We start from the raw sequence: 26,514 nt of genomic DNA, 5'->3' as shown, positions 1-26,514 counted from the left end.
TGTGTGCCTGTGGAGAGTCTTGAGGAGTCCAGAAAACTTATGAGAGGTTTGCTGTTTGGGCGTGGGTGTTACTAGAGGGTCCTGCTGGACCAGGGCTCTGTCACAGCTGGGCAGGGGTATGTGTGGGTTTGTGTCTTGCCCTCAGAAATAGCAGGCTTCAGGCTTGCTCAGCTGATTTTGCTTGAACTTGCTAAAATGACTTGATCTCAAAGATGAGACCAGGCATAAAGTATTTCAGTGTCTGAAGAAGCTGTGAAAATGGGAAGTGGAAGGTGAGGTGGGCATGCTTTGAAAGGCGGCTCATGTAAGTAATGCAAATCATAGTATGCTTCTACCTTTATCTGTCAGAAGTACACACACAAAACATACACACTTAAGACCATTATGTCAAGTATGAACACAACTATAAAAAGGGAGAAATATGCTACTGGGAAGTTTACTACATATTCTTATTACTGAACTATATAAAATTAAGGAAGAAAAGCCATAATAGGACTAAACTTTATACTATATTTATACAATTACAGAATTCCTATTTTATACTTTGTTTTTTAAATTATGCATGATAAGCTGTAACATACAAACATAACAACGTTACGTTCCACTGAAAATCTAGTTTACCAATGGATTCTTCTTCAGTAAACTTTATGATCAACAAGGAAGTATAAAACTTAAGGGAAATACATGTCTTCTGGTCTGAATTAGTCACTGACATGGTCTTTTCTATTATAGTATTTGAAGCAGGAGGGAGTGCTTTAAATGCTTCAACCCATTTAACCTTAATTGCTCAGTTTTAATAGACATTTGCTAACTAAAGGAACCAAATTATAGCTTGAATTAGGCCTTACTATCTTAATTAAAAGCTCTACTTTATAATCGGAAACAGCCTATGTTTATAACAGTAAGCCTTTCTTAAATGGCTTATTTTAAAATGCTAAGGCCCTTTTGACAATAATTGTTTAGACTGAATATGAGTAACCATTATTCTCCTTATATTGCACTTAATTAAAAATATCTCCTCCATGTGGTTTTGTGCCTTCTGCTGGCTGTAAAATTGTTTGACTGGTGGGGGGTGGGATTACTTTACTTCTCCTGTAGTAATTTGAAAATATGTTGCTACACTTTGTTTTAAAAGTTTTCTGGGGTCACAAGTTAGAAAATTAACATGTGAATCAGTACAAGCATTAGGTTCTTGAATTTCTCTATCCTCAAGTGAACACTTAGAACCATTCATAATACATCCTATATTTTATTTAGTTTTAACATTGAAATTATGCTCAGACTGTTGATTATGGCCTTTACATTGCACTCCTTCCTGAAACCTAACTTCCAGTAAAAATGAAGTCTGTTACACAGGGAGGGAGACCCTGGCTCTATCTATTGAGCATTTGGTGTACTGGTAGGGTTCTCTTCATTTCAGGGGTGAAGAGGACAAAGGGTGGATTTCATCTGCCCAAATACGGATCTCAGTAGTACAGATGAGTACACTTAAGCTGTTCACCTTGCTTTCCATTTATAATTGGTGGAGAGAAATGGGAATTTCCTTATTGCAGTTTGCCTTGTATTACTGGGGAAAAAAAATAGGTCAGATAAATCATGTCCTGAAAATAATAGTCTAACACAGAACTGGACATTTACAATGTAGGTGTGTAAAGCTGGATAAGATGTATCTGGGCCAAAGAATCTGCAGCTGTGAGATTCAAAGTCCATTGAAAGTAATGGAAAATATTCTGTATTTAACTGTGCTTTGAATTTAACCAGGACAGAGGATTTTTAAGTTGATAGATAATAATTTGATTGTGATGAAATTAATCCTTCCAGTTTCAGTTTTACAATTTTTCACTCTTTAATTTTAAACAGGCCCCCACCTGTCCAGCACGGATATATAGGTAAAAAAAGCCAAAATACACACACACACACCCCCACACACACCCACCCAACTTTATTTTAGGAAAAATTTATTTTTTAATTGTTTTCTTAGGACTCAGCCTTAAGACTTTTCTTGGTGCATCCTACTCAGGAAGCACGGCTAGACTATGTGATTGTACCTTTGTTTAAATTACATTGATTTTAATTCCAGTAGCGAAGTTGACTGCTTGCATAAACTACATGCAAATGAAGAGTCCTTTAGACTTAAGCCTGATAGACCTTTATATGCACCTAGAAGTAACTTCTATGAAAAGTCATTTGTGCCAGTTGTGGAGACGGACAGACATTCTTGAATGTCAGTCTCATTTGCTTAATTACCAGATCTTTGGAATACCCCTTAAGTATTTTTTAGAACTACTCCTTATAGTCCAGTTTGTTGTGTGTTCTGTGCTGATGGAGCATACAAAGGCTGCTTACTCCTGGTTTTCAGATTTTCTCTGTTACTACTTGTTTCTGGTGAATAAACAGAGTTCTGGATCACAAGACCGATTGTGTGGCTTTTTAGAAGGCTGAGGAGAGCCTACATCATAACTGTTTAACTCTCTTTGTGAATAAAAGTTTTAGAATTGTCAGCGTGTAACAGTAGGACAAGGTTCTCTGGTTCAGGGATAAAAAGCTTGAATCCAAAAAGTATGTTAATATTTGTTTGAAAACAATCCCCTTTTTCATTGATTTACTACAACAGCATCTAGGGCTTCTTGTTGATACTGGCCAGGGCCGCACTTTCAAAAAATGGAAAATGTTTGGTCTGTGCACCCAAACAAAATTACATGGCAGGTACTTTACACATCATGGAGATAGAATTGTTGTTTAAGAAGCTGAGAGGCTGTGCCAGAATTCCAAGTTGTGCAGCAAAATTGTCAAATGTTTTGGCATCTTGAAAAGAGTTCCACTTTTCATCATTGTACAGTTCCCAAATCCATTGACTTCTGGTTGAAACAGCTCTTGGAGCTGTAAACTGTTTTAGATAGTGCTCTGTGTCTGTTCATGTTTATGGTATTATCCTTATTATCACAGGTTTAATATGGTTTAACTTACTGAAAGTTGAGATTCTGAAACACAATTCTGTGACAAGTTGTATTTGTCATTACAGGAGTAAAATACGACTTGATCATCTTTAACTCTTGCATAGTAACAAAATCTGTAGCCTAATAACTTTTTAACCTTCTACGCAGTACACAAAGCTGAAGGGTGCTGGACAAAAATGAGCTTGAGTGTTTTGTAAACAAATCTCAGATTTAAAATAATTTTTCACATCTTTGATCTAATTTCTGTTTGGTTGCATCTTATCAGATCTGTTTGAAGCAAATGTATCAAGCTGATAAAGGAGACATTTCTCTTAAATGTGGGGTCATCTCAGCTTAGTTACTCTTGTTTGTTTCCTAATGATGTTGAGTACCCACAGCCCTGCAAAGGACTCATAAGAAAATTTAATACTTACCACTCTCCTGAAAACTTAAATTATATACAGATAATGCATCTGTGTCTAGCGTGGAGCACTGAAATAATTTTTAGGCAGACTTACTATCGGTGCACAACATTATAGAAAAGAGAAGGAAATTATGAAAACCCTAGTACTATGTCCTGGATAAGAAAAGTGGAATGTAAAATGGTTGATATTGGAAGTTATGCAACATGCTGGTATTGATTAACTTTGGCAAGAGTTAATATATTGAGAGTCTTAATTACCATGAGGTGTGAGGGACTTCTATTAACATTGAATTTTAATGAATATCCATACTGTTATTTTTCAGTACATTTTGTGTATGTTATAGCTGCTCTACCATCATGTGGACCTTCCTAGTCCAGATAAACACTTCTATAGTTGGAAAAACTATTTACAGAAAAGGTAAACATAGTGATTCTTAAACAAAGAAGAATCTGTGCTTCGAGGATCCAAGTTATCCTCCAGTCAGCTGTGTTTAATAGATGGGGAGTTATGGCGTTCATACTTGTGAAGGACTTAAGAGTGTCCTTACAGGCTGCTCCTTGCTGTTCTCCTTAAACCAAAATCCTGGGAGGCCTTCACTTCATAAAGGATGCTGTTGGGGAACTGTATGAATTTGCTGTTGGGGAACAGGTGACAAAATAATAGGCAGAGTTGGTTTCTTGAACTTCTTAACTATTAGGTCCAGCCTAGTCACAGGACACAAATCCATGGATCCCCTGTGTATCCAGTTTAGAAGCAGCCCCATGACTTTACTAAGCGATGAAATGAAAGGCAGCCCTGAACAGATCATTTGAGTATGTGCAGTGATTCTCTCATGGCAGTGCACAACAGTGTACATAATGCAAAGTTGCTCTGCTCATAGATAGGCTAGTTGTATGATACTCTCATACAACTTTTGTAGGCTGATAAAATTGATGTCTGGTATGTGTCCCATGCGAAGCAGGGAGTTTGAACAAGTAATACAGGATGACAGGAAGCCTTACATTTTACAAATCCTACATGATATAAATTACATTATATTTCCCAAGTAGTTAGCTAGCACAGCAGAGCAGTTCTCAGCCAGGATCTGCAGTAGCCCAAGGACTACTGCTAAAGCATATGTGGAAAAATACTTGGAAAAGGTAAGCCTGCTGTCAGAAGACATAAATTTGCTATACAAGAATTTAAGCCTCTGCTGGAAAGCAACAGTTTCTCATATCCAAGAAGGTTGAAAACCACTGCTATATAGCCTCTCATACTGCTTGTGGCCTTACCTATCTCAGTCTGAAACTGAAGTAGTGTTAATGTGCCAGGGACTACAGCATGTGATATATGATACCAAGAAATCTTCTATTTTACTGTATGTGATCTGCCACTGACTTGTTCTGAAATGAGCAAGAAGGAATAGCCACCTTCTTTTCTCCCACATGAAGGACCACAGAAAATAAGTGAATATTCATCCACTGACAGGTAATAAATTTATTTCAGAATTGAAGCTTGGGATTGTTTCCTTTTGTCAATGGACAGAAATTTAAAAATTAAATGCAAAGGGAGGTTGAAGGTACACAGTCTCAGAATGAGGGAGATCCCTTCTGTATCAATGAGCTAGTTTCACTGTTTTAAAACTCTCCCTCGAATTTTAGATGCATATTTCAATTTAAGATCTAGGAATAACTTCCTGCCATGACTTACTGAAATGATAATCATTAGGATATGTGCACACCAGGTGTGGCAGCAAGGTGCACAAAAATATTCTCCCATTAGATCTCCAGGAACTTGCAAGATTACATGTGGAATCAAACATTTCCCATTATATTAAAAAAGGGAATTGTGGTAGAAATGGCTGTGATTTAGAACTGTTGGGAAAAACGCTGTCAAATGTCATGTTTCACATTCATAACAGCTTGTGAACAGGAAATCTCTGCTTGAGTTTGTCGGGTATGGCAGCTACTAAATAAAGACACATTCTGAAACTGTTAGATGCTCTGCAGGTATCCATCTTTATTTGGGTATCTCACTTGTGGTTCAAAGAACTTGTAGCTAATCTGTTTAAACACCAATTAAGAAAAATGTCAAACCACAACAAACTCTAATCAAGGGTTCAAGATACATAATGCAGGATAACAATCATTTTGGTTTTATCTAGAAAAATACTGTGTTAACTATGAATGGAGCTGGAATGGTCCCAGGTAAGTTTCCATTGTGTCGATTGAGATGGCAAATGTCACATAGGGATAATACTCAGGTTTATGAAGAGAAAATACATTGTTCCCCAGGGAAAGAACTCTGCTTAATTATTTTTTCCATAAGTGACTGTAGCTGTCCAAAGGTTTTAGATCCCCAAAAGGTACTGTAGATAAAAAATGCTATATAAACCTAATGTTAATGCAGTAGGAAGACTTGTCAATTAAGCAGTCAAAAACTGTATGGTCCTAAATGAAGAGTGTTCCATGTCATCTATTTGATCTCTCCATTTCTGTTCCTGGAGTGTAGCATGCCACCATAAAGAATATTTAGATGGCTGGCAAATTGGATCAAGTGCACCCAGAATCTCAGCTTTCAGTTTCTGTGGGGTTTTTTTATATTTTTAAGTATTTTTTTATTCCCTTGTACTTCAGTGATAACTTTCCGTTGGCAAAGTACATGTGCAATACTTGCCTTGAATTGCAGGCATCCTGCAAGAATGAATGAAAGGGGTAGATTCTTTTGTCTGTTGACAGGGTTTTTTGACATATCAATGTGCAGCCATTAAAAATGTTCTCTTTTTTTGAACAAGGAGTTGAAGCAAGGAGGGAACGTACAGGAAAGAGAACAGAGACAGGAAACTGAGGAAGGGAAGGTGAATTTAAGAAAAATATAAGGAAGGGAGTCTCCAGAGACCATATTTCTTATCAATAAATGAAGAACATGATGGTCATCTCAAACACTCAGCTACTGCAGCAAGTTTGGTTTTTCACAATCTATTGCCTTGTTTCATTTAACAATATGTGAGCTGGGTCAGCTGAATTCTTACAGCATTGGGTGCTTGACACTGTCTAGCCACTAGAATCTTTAACTGTGACTCTTTAATTCTCCCTTTGTATGATAAACAATATTTGGAGATCATTAACTAAAATCTGCAAAATAACAAGTGTTAAACACACCTATGTTTTCTACAGCTGATGAACTCAGAAGTTCCCATATTCTGTTGCTTCCTTAGAGAAGGACTTGTGTGTCTGAGAGCTTGTCTATATTTTCCTGAGCAGTGAAAATGACCCTTACACAAAGCTATCCTTACTCTCTGCAACTTGGCAATTTGATTCGTGCTTGCTGTGATCAGTGTAATAATAGGAAACAAATTCAGACACAGGACAAAATAAGGATCTGCGATAGGTGCCTCTGTGCTTTCTCTAAAATTAGGAGATAGTAATTGTGGTCAGAGAAAAAAATATTAAACAAATAGAAAGTAAAATGTCCCATCCTACAGCCAGTGATAAATGGGTGATGTCTCATCTACCTGCTAAATGCATCCTAAATGTTTTTAGGGAAGATAGTTGTAAATATGAAGCTGTTCACACTTTTAAAATGTATGTGCTGTTTAACCTGCCTCACATACCTCTATGTGGTTTGGTTTGTATTCCACTTTTTCCCCCTCTGTTTTCAGACATGTACTTTAATGCTCAACCATCACAGAAGAAAAGGAAACAAGTAAAACTGCTACAAAGTACTTGATGTTTTCTGGAAACTGAATGAAATGGCTTTCAGAAAAGCATCCCAACAATACCATAGGTTGCATCCAAATCATCTCTGCTATGTTGGCATGGAATTTTCATTTTACTGCTGTTTCCATACCGGAAAATAGGGGTTTGTGACATTTTTGAAGGAAGTTGTAAAACTGGATTTAGTTTTTTTCTTTGTGGATGCACTAATGGGAAATGCATTGGAAGGGCAGTGCCCGCAATGGAAAGGCTCTTGAGTGATTTACACTGAAAAAACCTCATGATAAACAACCTGTTGTACCTGTTCTTTTTCCTTTCTCCACTGAGAAACATCAGGCTGTTTTTTCTGCTTTTACCTTATTCCCAGCCTGTTCACCCTTGACCTTGGCTCTCAGAGTAGTCCTAATGGCTATCAAATTTTACAGTTTTCTTCTGCACAAGGGTCTTGAAAACATCAGGACAACTTGAAAGCTGTAAAAACTGCACTGTGTGTTCCTCTGATTCATTAGATCGTAACATTTCCAAGGTCACAGCATCTAAAGAATAAAGATGTTAACATTTATGAGTCAAAAATAAAGTCTCACAGGAAGAACCAGCAGTAACAAATGATAGATTTTAATTTGTTTTCTCTTACAGAAAAATTGACTTACGAAGCTTTTCATGGGAGGGAATTTTCAGAAAAGGACTTCACTCTGAGATGAAGCTTAATGTTTTGTTTGGAGTAGAAAAAAATTGAATTAATCTTGATACATCAATATTTTCTTCACAAAATTTGGACTTGGAGTAGATGCTGAATTCTGCCATCACAAAATTCACAGTGGAAGTGTATTTCAGCAGGTCAGGTTGAGTGGAGTTGGTAACATTTTCCCAGCTGTTTCTTCATACATCTAGCTGGATCAACTTGTAAAATTCTAAGAGGAGAGCTATGTGGACTTCAGATAATTTTGAACATGTGGAAATATGCTGATGCTAAACTCCTCTTGAGAATCTAGTCAGTTAGTATTCTTGCTAAGGTTGAATGCTTTCCAGAGAGCTGAACTTTTGGCAAATTTGGCCTGCACTTAACCAAAATGGTCTTTAACTTGTGTGTGAGCTTTTTTTCTGGCCTTTAGAGCTGGTTCCCTTAAGAGAAGTGCAGCATAAGAGAACTACAAATGCCTTAGGTTCAGGTTATCCAGTGTGGGTGTGTAACTGCTGAAAGTATATTAAACGTAGAATCAGCCAAAGAAACAGAGTATATATAAATACTTCCATGTTGGTTTTAATTTGTTTGAATGGCTTTTACAGTCTCCAAATCCAGTCATTAACAAGAATAAGATGCTGATCAGATTATGATCCAGGACTTGGAACTTGTTTATATTCTTGTCAGTGTGTATGTGACTGCATTTCTGCCTGTTTCCTTAAAAGTGAAGTAATGATGTTGATGCTATGCTGCTGCTTGTTCTGAGTTGGAAGTGGGAACAAGAAAATTAAGTGCTGATTCTGTCTTGTGTATCTCTCTACTGTGACTCCCAGGAAATGTGTCTTCCTGGCTCCATGAAGCCAGTGGCAAAAATATCTCTTGACTTCTGTAGGACTGGGATTTCACCTTGAGGCATTTCACCTTTGGCTATTACAAGGTCATTTCTTTCCCAAGCATCTGAGATCAGGGTTGCATAAAACTGTGCAGTGAGGAAGACAGCTCTTTTGGACTGGAGCTCTGTTCTTAATTGTGCAGGATATGGAACCTAGAGCGGGGCTTTTCCCTGTGTCTCTCTGTGGAAACAAGGTTAGTGCGTTAGTCCTGAGAGGAACAGTGACCAAAACTCAGTAAAGAATCAGTAAAAATTTTTGGAGGATTTAAAGAGAAAAGCTGTAACTGTGCAAATTATTACCATGTGGAAAGATGTGTGCTAGCATTTTGCAATGTCCTTTGCTGCATGGAAGTTCCGGATAAGCAGGCAACATGCTGCAATTGCAGAACTGTAGTATGACCTTTTTTAGTGGAAGATGACTGATAATAGATAGTTCTGCAAGTGGTATTGCTTGTCCTCTGTAGGGGGCTAGCAGCAGCCTCTCATGGAGCAGGAAGATAAAAACAGTTTCTTTGTTGACAAGTTTGTAAGGACAACATTACTTACTGTCTCCATAATGCCTCTTTGACAGTATTTTGTTTAAAGTGGCTAGATAAATAGGAAAAGATGAACACCAAAATATTTCTATTTTCAGATACTGAATACATATGTGGATTTATCCATCAAGATGCACTTACAAAAACTTCAATACATATTTTTCTAGCTATTTTATTGATAAAGCTCCTTTAGGAAATATTCCGGATCTGCATAATATACTGTGGATAACTGGCTAGCTGAAAAGGGTCACATAGACATAGTCCAGCTGGCTGGACAAAAATGCACATCGCTCTCAGCTTATCTGAAGTAAAGCAAAATACACTGTCTTTGGCTGTCCTTGTTACACAATAACAGGAAGATTTTGGTGGGAAAAGAATGTTGCAGGTGGGAACAGATAACTACAGAAGAGAAACTAGGGGCGGGCTTGGTATTTAGGCAACTAACCAATAATGAGCTTAACTTTTGTAATATGTATGAGCTAATTATAAGAAGGCATAAAAGGTGACTGTAAGAGACAATAAAGGAAGTCTGCTGATCACTCATATTGAGTGACTGTGTCTTCCCTCCGTCGCAACAATATACCTGTGTGCTAAGTTTTGTTTGCGGTTCTCTAAATTAGAAGAAATTGATGTGGGCCGACAGCTTCCTTTAGCTATTTATTTTAAAATGTCCAAGCACATAAATTATTCCTTTCAAAGTCAATTTAAATTTTGTGTTTACTAAATGAACTCCAGATCTTTCCCTCATATTAGTAGTCAAGAAATCCTTTAAAATGAACACAGATTTGACCCAATCCTACTGCTATTTCAAATATCTTCTGTTGCACTGTGAGTGTTGGGTTCTGTGGCCTTGACAAATGCCAAGATAAAGGTTGTGCTGATGAACACTTTCCCATTTTCTTATAGAAATCTGTGGAATTCAACACTAAAAGCTGAATTTGGCTCATTCACTTTCAGGCCTCAGCCATTTTTCCTTTTGCACGTTAATAGCCATAAGGCTTCTGTGACAGTTTAGTTGTGACACTCATCCAAAATTCATCAATTCCATGCAGACATTTTGATTTCAGTAGTTTTGCCCATAATGATCTGTAGCTGTGCTGACAAATTTTTTTATATGTGTTTTAATGCTTTTTGAACATTCAGGAACTTATTGAATTCCAACTGGTATAATGAAGAGTAGGAATGGATTTTGCTGGAGGTAGATTTAGTACTTTTTTTTTTGGCTCTGCAAGACTTCTGAGAGTACCATCCCTTTGTTGCAAAACACATAAATGAAACAAATTTCTGGGAGAGCATCAGTTTCACCTGTAATAGTGAAAGAAGAATCAACCCCAGTATGCATAAGGTGGATACAGGTCCCCTCTGACTAAAAAGAATTAGGTCACTTAAAGAACAACTTCAAACTTCGTTTCCTGTAACTGAAATACAGCGATTGTAAATTACAGCACTTCCTCATGGTAACGGATGCTCAGATTTTGTCAGGTGCTTGGCTAGGTTTTTTACAAAACATTCTAAGATGCTTATATAATAATTGCATAGTATGAAGTCTCTAAGTAACACTGCTGTGCATCGAGGAGGACAAGAGCAGAGCATCCCTAGGGCTGCTGAGAGTTATTTCCAGGCTGTAGCAACCAAGATTCAGCTCTGCTTTCCAGAAGGAATTATGACGTAGTTTCAAAGCTTCTTTGACCTTGGCAAATAGCTGAACCAGTACAGTTACTAGTGCACCCAAGTAAGCAAACTTCTTTTTATCTTGACTTTTTTTCCTGGAAATTCTTTTCTTTAAAATTTCTGAAACAAGCAGTGGATTTTGGAGATTTCCCAAAACAGTTCCAGAAAGAGATGGTCAAAATTATCTCACCAAGAGCTGAGGATGTGGTTGCATATATCCAGCTCTGTCATTGGGAGTTGTCTCATTTGAACACAGTAAGCCCAAATAGGTTCTTGGCAGACTACGTCATAATTATAAATGGCCCTACACCTTCTTAATCATTTTGGTGCATTTAATTATTTTTCAGGGCTCCTGTAATTGCTGCCATTATACTACTATATGAAATTAATTCCTTTTACAGAGGAAATTGCAATACTTTTTAAAGGTGTTTTCTTCACTTAATACCCCAAGAGTTGCCCATCTACACAGCCAGAATTTACTGGAGTGAAAGCTTTGTAAATATTTTGCCAGTGTAGATAAAACTTTAGGCTTCCCATTGAGAGCTAGATTGCAGTAAACCTTGATAATTCAACAGTATATGCACCTGCATCCAGCACAGCAATTTCGTGGTCAGATGGCAACATTTCTCTGTTTCTGTTGTTTCATTTTTGTGTTATGGTAATTCCCTCATGGTGAAAGACAACATTAAGGATAGTTGCAGCTACAAAATTAGTGGGAAGAGTTAACTTTCTGAGTTAGAGGTGTTTGGAGTCAAGAGTTTGATTAACACCCAATTCTATCAATTACAGGAAAAAAAAAAGAATGATAGGATATGACCCAACCAAAAGGAAATTAACATAGCTGGCCCATGCAAATTTTGGCTTTTACAATAGATAAAATTAAGAGCAAGCCTGCAGTTTTTAGGTGTTTGAATGTACTCCTATTGCTTTTATCGCTGTGTTAAGCTTACTAAGGAAGCCATATCCTGCCACATCAGGTGTAATACTCTGTAAATTATAGTTGTTCAGCACTTTCACTGAGGCATCCTTTAAAAAATGTCCTTCTTAGGTATTTGAGAAGCGAAGATGGGGTGGTGTTCATATTGTTTGCAGGCACATTGTCTGCTTTTCTCTTGGTGCAGCCTGGAGCTTGAAAAAAGTTCAACTTTGGACTTCGCAGGCTTTGTGCATGCTTTTGGTGGGTTATTTTTGTTTGTTTTTGTTTTAAAAAATAAAGCATTAAATTCACCAGTCTTATCCCCTTGGTGTTTTACTAGCAGAACTGGAGTTAGAAATGCTGGTCAGCCTGCCAGGTGAAGTCTCTTAAATAACATGTGGGTTTGGAGGAGAAACACCAAAAACCCAACAACATGGCTCTTAAAAATAGGTAGAATGTTTGGCTCCACTCCTAGTTTCGTACAGCTCTTGGAGTACAAAAGGGAGGAGTAATCTTCTAATGCTTTTGCAAAATCTAACATAACTGGAACTCCTTCAGAGAGATATGAAAATAATCTGTTCCTTTTGTTATTTTCCCGGTTTATGTATCTGTTGGATTACCCTTATGGGAACTTAAGTATTTTTATTACATCAGCACCTTGTGCTGCTAATCATAGTACAGCTTTTTAGAAATAAGTATTTTGTAAGGGGTAGACATTCAAAAGGCTTCACATTTCTTTGACTTTTGTCCCTTTTGACGGCTTTCCCATCACTTACTTAAACCAATAGTCCTATTTGTTTAATTGTTTGAAAAAAGGGAATTAATTGATCAGCCATCGGCAGTCTGATGCTGAGTAACATAACAGCTGATAACACTTTCTTGTGAATTCCCCCTTGTGAAGAAACTCGGCGCTTGATAGAAGTTAAGAACAAATCTTAAAATGAAATTACTATTTCTCTGAGTGTCCTGAAGGAACACCCACAGGCCTGACATCTAAATCATGTTTTAATTATTGATTTGGCCTGTTAAAAGATGGCATTACTGTAGAGTTCTATTTTTGTCCCTGTAGCCCAAGAATGATAGGAAGTTTCTGGAAATATTAATGAATGCTTATGGAAGCTGCAAATATCTGCTGAGTGGAAACCTCACAGGAATGCTTTGGCAATAATGCACCCAGGAACCTGGGCTGTAAATAAAGGAGAGCAGCTTCTTGGGGACTTTGCGCTGCCATACTGCGGGTGTGTTCAGGATGAGCCCAATATGCAGGAAGTGACTTGCTGGTTATTGTTTTCAGGAAAAATCACACACGTGTCTTTTTATTGTCATACTGGACTCCAGAAGGTAGAGCACATCCCCAGGCTGTGCTGGCTCAGCACTTGCACAACTAATGGTGGAAATTTTAGTAAAGGACAGGAGCTTTCTGAAACAGAGCAGTGATTGAAAGGCTAGGGGCTTTACCTTTAAGCAGCAGGTTGCGTTTTTTGTTAGAAAGATCCTTTCTGCAGCTTATTTCCAGCATTTTTGTGTGCTGAATGCTGTTACAAAAAAGCTAACTGGTTTTGCAGACAGAGCCAAATTTCTAATTCCTATTTCAAGCTGCTGAGGAGATTGTAGAAGGAGGGCTTCAGTGCTGTTCAAGGGAAGTAGATGGAGACCTTGGCTATTTTGAGTTAAAGGTAGGCTTCTGGGAGGGGGAACCTCCAACCTGAGGGGGAAGGCTTGCAAAAAAACTTGGAAGAAGCCTGTCACTGTTCTGACAAATCAAACTTCTCAGAGGATTGCGCAAGGAGGGACAAATCTAGTCAGGCTGAATCCAAGGTCCAGAAATGCTGAAGGCATGGGGTGAGAGCCTGAGCTGGCTTTTCAGAAGAATCTGGTTTTACCATACTACCTTGCTGTCTTGGGATTATGGCTGGGTATGATACCAGGTAGCAAAGCTTTGTCTGGAGTACTTTTAAAAGTTTTTTTTTTAAAAAAAAAAGGACTGTGTGAACGTGAACTTAATTCAGAAGTATTTCAGCCAGCTCTGCAATGGAAGGCACATTTGAAATGTACTGCCAGGGTAGCTCTGATGTACTAACAGATGATTTTCTAAAAAAGATTACTTTAGCCATTTATCATGCACTGTCTAACATAGGGACAGTAGATAGGGTTTTTGGTCTAGTGTGATAGTAGCTGGGGTTTTTGGTCTAGTGCACCACAGATTCAGAGCTGATAATTATCAAGCTGTGAGGCTGTCTATAATAATTTACATATTTTTAGTTGGTTGATGTGCACAACTGGAGGATTCACAGCAGTGATCATCTGATGTGTATGTGATGCTGACTTTCCATGTATAAGCCAAGATACAGTCTGTATTAAAGAATTTGCACTTTCTAGAATGAGTGAAGAAATTTTGGGTTTTTTTTGTATGAGGGAGGGAAGATGATAATAGGATTGTTCATAGTTGAAGCAGAATGCATCTCTCTCATCATTCATGGTATTCTTCCAGATACAGGTATGAAAAAAACCCCTGAAACTAATACTAGCATACCTTCTAAAAACATTGGACTTGTTGCTGTATGTGAATTAATATAGAAAATTATAATAGGGCTTATTTTGTGGGGAAGACATGTTTTTGCTAAACAAGGCATACTTTTGTCTTATGCCATATTAATAGCATGTTTCAGATAGTTGTTTGTTACAACAAAGTCAAAGGTTTAGCTCATTGTCTGCTTGATTAATTTGAAGACAAACCCCCAAACCTACCCTATAAATATAAAAAACGTATCAAAATCAGGTGTTTCTTTTTAATTTTTGACAAAATATCATTATTTACTGTGATGATGCTACAATTATTTTGGGAAGGAGTGTTCTATATATTGGCTTGCTGCTTTTCAGTCATATGTGACCCTTATATATTCAGTCAGTAATTCCCTGAGCCATCTGTTAGCTGATATATGCAACATGAGTATATAGAAAGATTATGCACTTGCATATATTCAAAGACAGTGCTCAGTTGGAGAATTTTTTCTGTATTCTTAGTATTCTCATTTACAAAAGCTTTTTTCCCTCCTCTTGTGTTTTAGATATTGACGAGTGTGAAAATGACTTCTACAATGGGGGTTGTGTCCACGAGTGTATCAACATTCCAGGCAACTACAGGTGTACATGCTATGATGGGTTCATGTTAGCCCATGATGGCCACAACTGTCTTGGTAAGTAGTGAATGCAGAAAGTTTTGTTTCATGGTTGTAATAGGAAGGTCTGATTTGCTTGCTGTTTTGTTATCTGGTATGTTTTCAGTAAAGACTTGATCCAGATCACACTGAGTAAGTTCAAACCTGTCTATTGAATCCAGTGTTGTTTAGACCAGACCCTTAAAGCTGGCACTTATAATCCTAACATACTCAAATCAGTTTGCCTATCTGTGACATTACTAAAAAAATCCTGGACCTCCAAAGCTTGTGCTGGATGTTTGAGCTTCCTTTTTTTAAGAAAAGGAATCTGTCCCATCCACTTAAATGTATTTTGTCTGTTTCTTCCAAATTTTGTAATTCCAGTCATATCTTTGGAGCTCCCCCTCTCTTTTTCCCTTGTAGGATAACATAGTTCGAGGATACACTGTAAGAACATAAATTACAGAATGTTAAAAGTGCAAGTATGATGAAGGAGTATTTGGACAATAAAACAGGACAGAACAAACAGTTATATCAGTAATAGCTGTTTACAAAGGGGAGGGGCACAGTCCACTAACTGTACAAAGCCATATTCAGAGCAGGGTCTTAACTGCTTCAGCAGTCTGAGGATTTTGGGATCTATTTTTTTGATTTGTGCCCATTGCTCTGGTTTAAATAGGTTGGGTTTGTCCTAGAATCATAGAATGATTTGGGTTGAAAGGGTCTTTTAAAGATCATCTGATTCCAACCCCCTGCCATGGGGCAGGAACACCTTCCACTAGACCAGGTTGCTCAGAGCCCCATCCAGCCTGGCCATGAACACTTCCAGGGATGGGGCATCCACAGCTTCTCTGGGCAACCTGTACCAGTGCCTCACCACCCTCACAGTAAAGAAATTCTTCCTAATATCCAATCTAAATCTACCCTCTTTCAGCTTAAAGCCATTACCCCTTGTCCTATGACTGCAGGCCCTTGTACAAAGTCCCTCTGCAGCCTTCTTGCAGGCCCCCTTTAGGTACTGGAAGGCTGCTATAAGGTCTCCCTGGAGCCTTCTCGTCTCCAGGATGAACAACCCCAACACTTTCAATCTGCCTTCACTGGAGAGATGCTCCAGCCTTCTAGTCATCTTCATGGTTCTATAAGCTAAAAAAGTGTATGTTTTATTTTGAAATTTCTTCACACCAGTTACCTGGAAACGAACTTTTACTGCTGTGTCCAGTTTCCCATACCTGCTTACTTGGTAGTCATTTTAGCTAAATTGTAATGCCTAGGGATTATCTTTCTCAATATTTCCAATATAAATGCAATGACCAGTGTTTAGTACTGTCCAAAATTAATTTCAAGGTGATATTTATAAAACTGTGTGGAAAAGGGGGTATTTTTTCTGTGTCACACAGCACCTTTACTTTGGTAAAAACTGAGATTTTTAGGTCAGGAAATCAGGTAGTGAAGCAGAAGTCCAGTAACACCAGTTTGCACCCACTGAAGCTATGGAACAGCTGGAGTTTCTGAGCAAGGATTTGGTTAGATTTCAGTAGATTTATTTCCTAATACATTCATATTCAAACTGAGTGATATTTGTTCAGATGGGTTATATATCCTGACCATTGACAAGCTTTTGACTCAAACTTCCAAATTTCATTTGTTGAAGAACAGACTAGGATAGATTTATTTACCTCAGTCTGAGGTGGTCAAAGGATTAACTGTGCAAGAGGTATTTCTTTTACAAAAAATAGCCCGATACTTCTTCAAAAAAACCAACCAAACTATATTTATACTAATGTTCATAAGTATCTCTTAACAAAACAGGACACAAACATAATCAAATAGTTTAGCTATTTGGAATTAAAATAACTGTGCACATACATTTTTTTCAAACAGCTTTCTATTTTCAACTTTGTTTTAAAATTATTTCCATAGTGGTAGGGAAAAGTAGGCTAGCAAATATGCACAGCAAAAGAAGTGACCTGTTAAAGGATGAACCATTCAGATCTGTTGGATTTTTTTGGACCCCCGCTGTCTTTGTTGTTGCTCTGCTGTCATGAAACATACTAGATCTACAGAGATAGGCTGGATCTACAGAGATAGCCAAATTTCTAGTTTTCTTTTCATTGATTTCTATTCAGCCACTTGGGGTTTTTTGGGGTGAAAAAAAGCCCCACAATAGTATAAACATCTGGCTATGGTTGAAAGTGTTAATCCAAAGCTTGCCAAGGGTTCTTTCAGTTTTTTTGTAGAATCGGCGTCTGCCTGTATTCATGGTCTACTTTGAGCTGATTTCTTGTGTTACCCAAAAAATCATTAAAACCACATTTCTAGAAGAGGTTCAGTGTACATCTAGATGAGTGGGAATACTAGCAAAGGGCTCCCTTTCTCACAGTGTGCAACTTTAGCACACTAAAAGAGATTGCAATTGTCTCTAATTTTGAGAACACAGACTGGGGAGGTTCCTGTTCCTTAAATGCAGATTGAGTATTTGCCGCTAATGATATGTCTCAGTGAATTAGCTGGTTTTACTTATAGGCACTGAGAAAGGAATCAAGGTACGCTCCTCTTTCTCAGTCTAAATATGTGAATGAGTTTACCAAGGATGAAAGTGTCTGATTGTAAGGTCTCAGACTGCAGTTTTTAATCCTGACAGTAGCCATGCAAATATTGCTATAACTGCCAGTTGTGTGCTAACACAGATTTGGAACACCACTACTCAAAAAGAGAGAACTTCATTTTTCTGTCTTCATTTGGTCCGTAGCTGGTTGCTGGCTGCTGGGATAGCCTGTTTGTGCCTAGTAGCACAATATCAGTTTTAAAAAGGGAGATGTTCTAGTCTTTTCCCTTCTGGCCTAGTTGTATTTCCCTTCTCTTATGCTACCAGAAATGTGTAAATGCAGTTTGCTGTTTTTAAAAGGACGTGGTGAGGGTCTCAAATCAAAACCAAACTTTGTATTTGTGCATGTTTAAATTAGGAATTCTATAACCTTTTGGAAAATTTTCACAACATGTAAAACTTGGTTAATTTAGTCCAAAAATATATGGATTTTTTCCCGTGAGGATATTAGACATTGAAAGGAATTAAAGTTTTGATGAATCCACTGGTTTCCACCTGTTCTTGCTTTTTGAGAAACCACTTATTTTTTGGTTTTTACCTTCAAATGCATTCTTCTACAGAAGTTTTTTCCCCCCTCCTCACTCCCCCTCCCCAACCTCTGTAGGACTTTACCAGTCTTAATTTTGACAGTTCTGTAGTTAGGTACCATGCCATATATTCTATGTATCAAGTTCATATTCCTCTTCTAAGAGGCATGTAATGTTTGATTAGCATGCTGAAATTAAGTCTGTATTCACATTAAGTAGGGCCGTAGTGGATATTGCATAGAATTATGTCCTTTCCACAGAATTTGTAGATAAGCCTATAAAACTCTTGGCAGGTTGATTTTGAAAACCCTGCCTGAACCATCTTCTCATACAGCACCATGGATGTGTACATGCTTGGACAGAAGATTTGCTAGAGTGACCCAACATGTGACTACACTATTCCTACTTCTCCCCCATCCTTTGGCCTTCCAGGCATTACTGTTGGGGTCCATTTTGTCAGCACATCAGGAGCCAGGCAGCAAGAACTCTTAGGGGGCAATTTGACTGCCTAAACATAGGAGCCTCCTGACACTGAGAACACCCTGGAGCTGGCTGATGTGACACAAGATCATAGAATATCTCGAGTTGGAAGGGACTTGTAAGGATCATCGAATCCAGAGATCTACAGGAATAGATCTGGAGTATGAGATGGAGGCTAGGTGGAATAGTATTAGGAATCTAAAATAACATCTGACTCCAACGTTCAGACAGCTGAATTGCTCTCTCAGTGACTTGGGCCTCATTTTATCAAGCACATGTCACTAGAAATTTTCATCTAATGATTTTAGATAGAAGACCTAGGGATGGGACCCCACAATAGTTCATTGATAGTTCTGTTGGCCCTCTAGGAAGCAGTTTGTAATGGACAAGATTGTTATATCAGGATTTCTGCATCTCTTGCTTGACTAAAGTCTATGCAAAATCTTATGCCGTCTCTTCTTGTCAGGGTTTACATTCCTTTCTAAACCTTCACTGGATGTCTTTCTAGTAATGTCAGTATAGCAAGATGATTAAAATCTTCCTCTATAAATGGCAAACTTGGAGTATTCACAACTAATTAGATCAGGTGCAGTTGATAGGCTAAGTGTTTTTTCCTGAGTTCTAGTTTCAACATTTATTTCTTCCTTTCTAATCAAGTGAAACTTCTTATTTATTTGTTGGAAGGAGGTGTTAGGTTAGGAATTCATGGTTAAAATTTATACTGGAAAATGTCCAAACCTGCCCTCCAGGGAACTCGACTTGCTCTCTATGTGATATTTTTATTGAGGAATTTCTCAAATATAACATGAAATGACACCATAGGAAATTCAAGCTATGATGAGATCCTTGCCTGGCTAAAATAATTTATTTTAGCACTGTAATCACCTGAAATAGCAGTAGTTCTTTCTGAAAATTGCTCTAAATTCTGCTCAGTGGATGCAAGACTAATATTTGGTCTCATGCAATAGGGTTTCTTTATCCTTCATTTGAAACTAGTCGTGAAACATGGTTTCCCCTCTCATATATGAAATACCAGTCTGTTGTGTTTTGAGATTTTTTTAATAAGCAATTAGCTCAGTGGTCTAGATGTTCTTTCATGTTTGATCATTTTTTCTCCATGATCTTACTGATAAATTGGCTTTTCCTTCTTTGCATCTTTTGCGTGTTGAGGCATGCTATCCATTTTCATTCTCTCTTGCCTTTAGGAGAGATTATGGCATAACAGATCATCAGTGCCAAACATTTTACCCATCTCATTTGCAGTAAATCAGAGTCTGTTCTCAGGTATCTGGTAGAATCTGTACTATAGAGTATCAATGGATAAGACTTACGCCTTTAAAACTGGTTATTCAAAATATACTCCCTGCTCTGATTCAGCATGACACTTAAAGGTGTTCCTAATTTGCCTAGGTTTTTATACTTTCTTGATTTAATATTAAGAAAGAAGACTGGACTTCTGCATATGTGTAAGTGCATTATTGATTTGAGGCCTGCAGCAGCTGGATATACTTGTACTCTTTTTGTGTCCTCTTGCAGGCTTTCAGTAAGACAGATAGCGGAGGAGGTAGGTTGAGTCTGGTGTTGTAAGCTTGGATGTTGTACAGAATGAGATACGTGATGGATGGGGATGCCATAGAGAAGGGTTGAGAATTTGTCTTCCTTTTCAGTGAAAATTTCAGGGAAGCTTGGCATAGCTGCCACTATGGTGATTCCAGAACGGAGAGTAAGAGAGAATTTCCTGGGATTTTTTTAGTTTCAAGCTGTTGGGATAGGAATTGTCACATGGAAAGAAACCCTGCATTCTTTCAGCAGCAGTAAGGCTGCAGCTGGTGGAGGACTGTTCAGTTTGGGCATTGCACTTGGATAAAGCCAAAAGAGCTGTGAGAATAATGAATGATCTAGGAAACACAGAATCATTGAGTATCTTGAGCAGGAAGGGACCCATGAGGATCACAAATTCTGATGTGGCTAATGCTAAAAAGAATGAAAGAAAGGGTACAGTTTTTTTCTAGAGAAGAGAAGATGAAAAAGGTGCAGTAGTCATCAAATCCAAAAAAGGCTGCTTTGAAGAATTAGACTTTTGCTGTTTTGTTTTTGTATGGTTTTGCTGTATGTTTATGTATAGCGAATGAGGTTAGTGCAATAGTATTTGGTTACTCAAACTGGGAAATTCAGAAAGAGCGTTGAGTTATTTTTCCTTTCTCCTGAAGGACTCTCATGTGAACTACCATTATCTTACTTTAATCTCTCTCCTACTATATAAAAATGTAAGCTTCCTGGGAGAGTATTATGTGCTGTGTTGGTCTGAAGCATCATCAAGGAAGAGCTTTCTAAAACTTACCATGGATTACTAAACTTTGGGATTTATCCAGGCAAAGCTGGCTAGAAATCTTGCTGAAAACAGATCTTGCTGGTATTCCTAACTGTGTCTTACAAATTTATTCAGCATCTGCAAATAGAAAGTGGAAGAAAGTGTGGTAAGTATTTAGATCAGAGAGCAGAGCTTTTTTTGGGGGGGTTGGGTTTTTTTTCCTTTTTTTTTCTTTGCAAAATCTTGCCAAAGGGCTTACTTATCAGCTGATACTCCAGCTGTTCCGAGCCTTCTGGAATTCACCTATCTGATCAGAATGTGAAATAATGGGGAGTGAAGAGTGTGCAAGAGAAGTATGTAGCAACACAAGCTGACTGCCATTGGTTCTTACTTGAGAAAACCATGTAATACCTGCTCCAGATTCTGCTTTTCTATCCTTTTTTCCTGGAGGCACACTTTTGTATACATTCGTTAGGGAATTCTTCCTAAAAAAATCAACACATCTCATTGTGTTCTGTTGCTCAAACCAAATCTGGGTGTAAAAAAGTATTTCATGTTAAAGAATGGAATTGCATGGAGTGATGATTTTCTTTTGCTTATTTATTCAGATATAAATATGAATAGCTATGAAGTGCTACTCATCTCTCTCTGTTTCGTGTGTTTGGTTTTTTTATTTTCTCCTTAGCTCAAATTTGTGATCGTTCCTTTTTTGTAGGGAGTAAGCATTGGTTTTTTGCAAAAACACTTTGCTGCCAGGTTGCACCCATCTTAACTCTTTTTCTTCTAAAGGTTAGCATGGGTTTCGTGAAGTTCTCTGCTCTTCCAAATTTCTCTGATTAGTTAGTGTGCTCAAGAACTTTGTAAACTCTTCTTAGAAACCACCAAAAAAGATACAAAGTAGCATGAATAAAAAATTTACTATAATGTATTCAGAGACCTATTCCTTTTATTTATAGGTTTTTCTGTGGTATTAACTGCTGTAGTACAGGAACATACATTAACACCTTGTAAATACTAATAGATTCGTCCTCAGAAAATCCTGTAAGGAAACAAAGGATATTTTTTATTGTTTTCTAGATGAAGAACTAGGGAAAACTGATTAAGTTACTTCTTAGCCTTTACACAGGATGTCTGGATGTCTGCCGCTAGCCAAAAGTAGAATACTTACCCTTCTGAATCCCTGCTTACACTCTCTTATTTTGCATATTCTGTGTAACTTTGGTTTCTTTTACAGAAAAATAACAATTAAATGTGGACATTATAATATATCTCAGTAAATTCTCCTCTGTGTCAAACATCCTGAAAATAACTATAAAATTAGGTTTTGATGATCCAGTATACTTTACTTCAGCAGTTAAACCTGTTTCTGATTGAGAAGAGTCCTGGGAAGCAGAATGAACTTCTGATTATAAATCATGTCAGAAATGCAATTACTCATGTGCATTATAGATTCGATGGCGGTTTCTTCAAGACCTGAATGTTCAGTATGGTAGACAAACACAAGCACAGTGTCAGCTCTGAATTCAGTAGCAAAAAATTGAGTAGCAAAGGCCTGGTTATGGGCAGAAGGCCTGATTTTCCAGCCTGAAAATGGACATTACTGTTTTATTTGTCTGTTCTTAGATGCTATTTTGCATTTCTTGACAAAGCGACCAAGTCACCTGGAAGCCCCTGTAGGAAAGGAGAGGTGGCACTTTCCCTGGAGCAACTGAACCTGCTCCCTGAGCGGTGGTAGTAGCCTGCCAGCTCTGGTAGGTAGAGGAGAGCAACCGTTGCAGCAAGGCATTTGGGAGCCTGCAGCTAAAGGAGAAACTTCTGGGGCAAAGTAACATCTGCCTGTTATAGAATGGGCCTTGGGATCCCAAATCAGTGTAAAAAATATTTGAAATCACACAATTTATTTTCTTCTAAGGTCTGAGGTTAGGGCCTAAACCAGCATTCCTGTCTTGCAGCGCCCCTTTAAAATCTGTTGGCTTATTTTAAGAGAGGAGAGGTTTTAGCCCTGGCATGTAGGCTTAATTCCTGACTGGGTAGTAGTAGCCTACAGTCTGATGCAGATGCCAAAAAGAACATTAGTATGTATGTATGTATGTATGTATATCACATCATATCATTCATCCTCTTTCAGTGAATGTTGCAGTACTTTGTTTTTCTTTCAAAACAAGCCCAAAACAGAATCCCAAATCTACCTATTCCGGCTCTTGTTTGTCTGAATGTATACACTGGGATGGGGGTTATGGCCTAATCTGCCTATCAACATGAAGTGGGAGGAGAGTTGCAAGGGTATGAGAGATCATTTCTAAAGCTCCCAGCTGTAATATGTCAAGAAGGGGTACATAACTCATTTAGGATTGCATAATCACTGGTATGATTAGAGACCAATGTCTTCCTTTTAATTTAGCTTTATTTCTCTTCTTCTCCAGGCAGCTGTGCACAATGTGTTCCTTGCTTGAACTCCAGACAAATGCTTCTATTACTGATGTTTATTTTTCTTTATGTTTCCCAACAGCTCAAATAGATTTTATTTTTTATGTGAACATTTTAATATAAAACTAAAGAGCTTTTGTAAAGTTGTTTTTAGTTTCATAAAAACAAATACTTTAAAGAGAAGCTGAGAAATGGTTAATTTTCTTGGCTGTCTTCCAGTTTTCCGAGCCCTTCTTTCCTAATTCCAGGAGACTATTAGGTGAGCTGACAGTTAAGTATTGTCCTCCTCTAGCACATCAGTGGGGCCTCTAATAATATTATCAGTCATAAACTTTTCCAGATTTTCATGGTTGCTAATCTTAAGCTCCTTGGCAGATGGAGGGGGGTTGAATACACCCAATAGCCTTCTTTTCATAACTCTTCATTTTCATTAAAACATAAGTAAAATTACGGTATTTTTGTAGAGAAAGTTATTAATCTAAATCTTGAAGCTCTTACTCATTTCCAGGATTCCAGTGTGAGTTGTGCTTGAGCAGAACTTCAGGACTTGGCAGTTGTTTTAGGTCTTAAGAGAAGGAGGTCAGATTCCCAAATCAGGGCTCAGTGGTTGAGTAGCAGGGATCTGTTCTAAATGTGAGGGGCCCCGGCACAATATATATAATATATACTTATAGACAGGATGAAAAGTGTTGAAATGCAAGTTTTAACAATAGATGTCTCTGTGTGTTTTAAATCTTTGTGTTCTGTATTTCTGCAAATGATAACTAGCAGTGATTGGTCCTTGGAGAACAGTAAGAACCTTGGGATTAGAGGACCCCTGCAATTGGGGCCTAGAGGTATTAAGCTGCTGAACTTCCCCCAGACAAGCTGCAGTGGGTGCATACATAAAAATCCATGCTGCAAATTGCACAACTAACTGAATTGCAGTGGTGAATGCATTCTTTCAGAATGAAAAACTTGAGTGCATTTTTTGCAGTTTGGTTTTCAGATGCAAGCCTAAATAAAAAAGAAAGTTACTTTCTGAAATGTTTCTGCAGTAAACTAGTTTTTACTGTATTACTGTTTTCAGTTCTTTTATCAGTCTTGCTTGGTCTGTACGTTTAGATTAATGATAACAGCTGGGATTCATCACAGTAATTTAAAGTATCAAGTCTTTGTGGTACGGTGGCATACATTAATTTTTATAACACATGCTACCATTCTGCAATACCTTCTACTAAGCAGTGACTAGGTACTGAGCGAATATGAATTGTTAGAGTGATAAGTAAATGTTCTATAGACAATTCTGTATTAGATGTTTACATACAGCTTCTGTATCTATGTGTTTACTTTTGTTACTTGATTGTCTACATCTTGTGAGAATGTTCATGGTGCAAGTGGTAGCAGACAATTGTAGAAATAAGTTAAATGTCTCTTTTGAGACAGGATTATAATACGTTAGTTCTGCTTCCTCTTCAAAACCTTAGATTTAGTTTTATGGCATCCAGTAGCTGTAGATATTTCCAGACTGTGAGCCATTGCAGCCTCTTCTCTTCATGGCAGGTTCCATGACGGACAGATGAGAATAGCTATCATGGTGTTTGCATACAAATTTGAAAAGCATTAAATAACCAAGAAGTCAAGCCCTGCATGTCTATAAAGCCTATGAAGCCCTCACATTAAGAATCACTTACTTTAAACGTTGTATTCTGTGCTTCAGCTGATGGACTGTAAAAGTCTGCATATAAGCCATCTATCTGTATTCACCTTGGAGTCACTAGAGAGAAATAAGTACTTTGTGTGTGTGACTGCCCTCATCCTAAAGTATGTATTTACTGTAGCTGGGATGAACTTGGTGTTTTTTTATGGATGTAGTCCCATGGACTTCAGTTAATCAACACCTTTGAAAGTAAGATTGTTGCTATTGCTCGTTTGGAGCCCAACATTGGAGACTGATCTTGAAAATATGTCCGTGTTCACTCTGGAACTCCAACAAAAATATGGAATTCTCATTGTGATTGATGGGAAGGCCTCGAATATCCAGCCCTCTCTGAAGCTAGGATCTGAACACGCTGCTTTTTCTATTTCTGTATCTGAAAGTTTCCCCCTTCAAAAACACTCTAATGTTTGGTCACCCTACCTTAATCTTCTGAGCTCAAATGAGGTATAGCTTTCTTTACATGTTAATTTGACATGTTTGCTTCCTTAAGCCAATGTGATATGAGAAGTACCAAACCAAGTGACAGTATAAATCATCATAGGCCCAAGGTTTTATGGGGAAATAATCAAAAGTCTAGAATAAATCTTGGTTGCTGTCAACTGTGAAGTGAGATTCTCAGACTGTCATAATGAATTAAGAAACTGAGAGCTATGTGACAGCAGCATCAATCTCAGTCTCTTGTTTCTGCAAGTCTTCTTGTTGTCCGGGTCTGTCTTTTTTTTTTTTTTTTTTTCCTCCTCGTTCTTTTAAATACTTACTCCCTGGAGGAGATAATCAATCATAGTAAAGATTTCTCTACATGGAACAATCAGGAAAGTAAAGAATAATCAGTTTAGAGTGTGAAGTTAATAAGTTAAATCAGTTAAATCCTATATGGGTGCTCTTATTTGGTCTGATATGACTGTAGACGGCTGTGTCTTAGTTCAGCAAAGCTAGTTTTATTCTCCATTATTTATTCTGCATGCTTACTGCTTTTTCTTGTTTATATTAGTTTCATGTCTTTTGTTAACTAATCTTGTTTCTCCTAATAGCAAATTTCTAACCCAGTGTGGCCTATATTGATGTATACCTTAAGACAAAAACTATAAAATATAACCAAAGTTTTGTATTTAGCGCTTATTTAAAGCAAGGGAGAAAATGTATTCACCTGAGGGTACAAGATTTCAGCCTGTAACGGGTGTGTTTACCAGTCATATGTGTATGACATTCGAGCCTTCCCTCATGGAATGGTGTCTTTTTCAATCCTAGAAATTACATAGATCCAGCTAAAACACTGAATTCATATGGATTACAAAAAGACATCAAAGTGGAGAGCCATGAAGTCATCTGGTCTCTGATTTCAAATATAGTCGCTATCATTATACTATGCTTAGAATCAATCAGTTCTTGGCAGTGTTGGTTTATGTTACACAGTATGATTTATACAGTCAGGAAATAGCCATCAAAAAGAATAGTTGCTGCATAGTTGCTTACAGTATTAGAAAATGAAAAAAAAAAACCTCCTTTCCAGTATGGATGAGTACCAGATGAAAGGTCAGTAGTGAATTTCCTTGT

General features: G+C 37.7%; 1 protein-coding gene across 4 annotated transcripts in view; it reads left to right on the top strand.

Annotated features, from left to right (window-relative positions):
* Positions 1–26,514, top strand: part of SCUBE1 (signal peptide, CUB domain and EGF like domain containing 1) — a 216,020-nt gene that overhangs the window by 16,341 nt on the left and 173,165 nt on the right. For all 4 annotated transcript variants that reach the window (XM_055808524.1, XM_055808523.1, XM_055808522.1 and 1 more), the window contains exon 3: positions 14,822–14,950. In XM_055808524.1, the coding sequence (XP_055664499.1) occupies positions 14,822–14,950 (129 nt within the window). The remainder of the gene's footprint in view (positions 1–14,821; positions 14,951–26,514) is intronic.

Source organism: Falco peregrinus, chromosome 6 (assembly GCF_023634155.1).
Source record: "Falco peregrinus isolate bFalPer1 chromosome 6, bFalPer1.pri, whole genome shotgun sequence".
NCBI classification, from domain to species: domain Eukaryota; kingdom Metazoa; phylum Chordata; class Aves; order Falconiformes; family Falconidae; genus Falco; species Falco peregrinus.
Note: the sequence above shows the minus strand (reverse complement) of the source record. Positions and strands in the feature narration are given on the sequence as shown.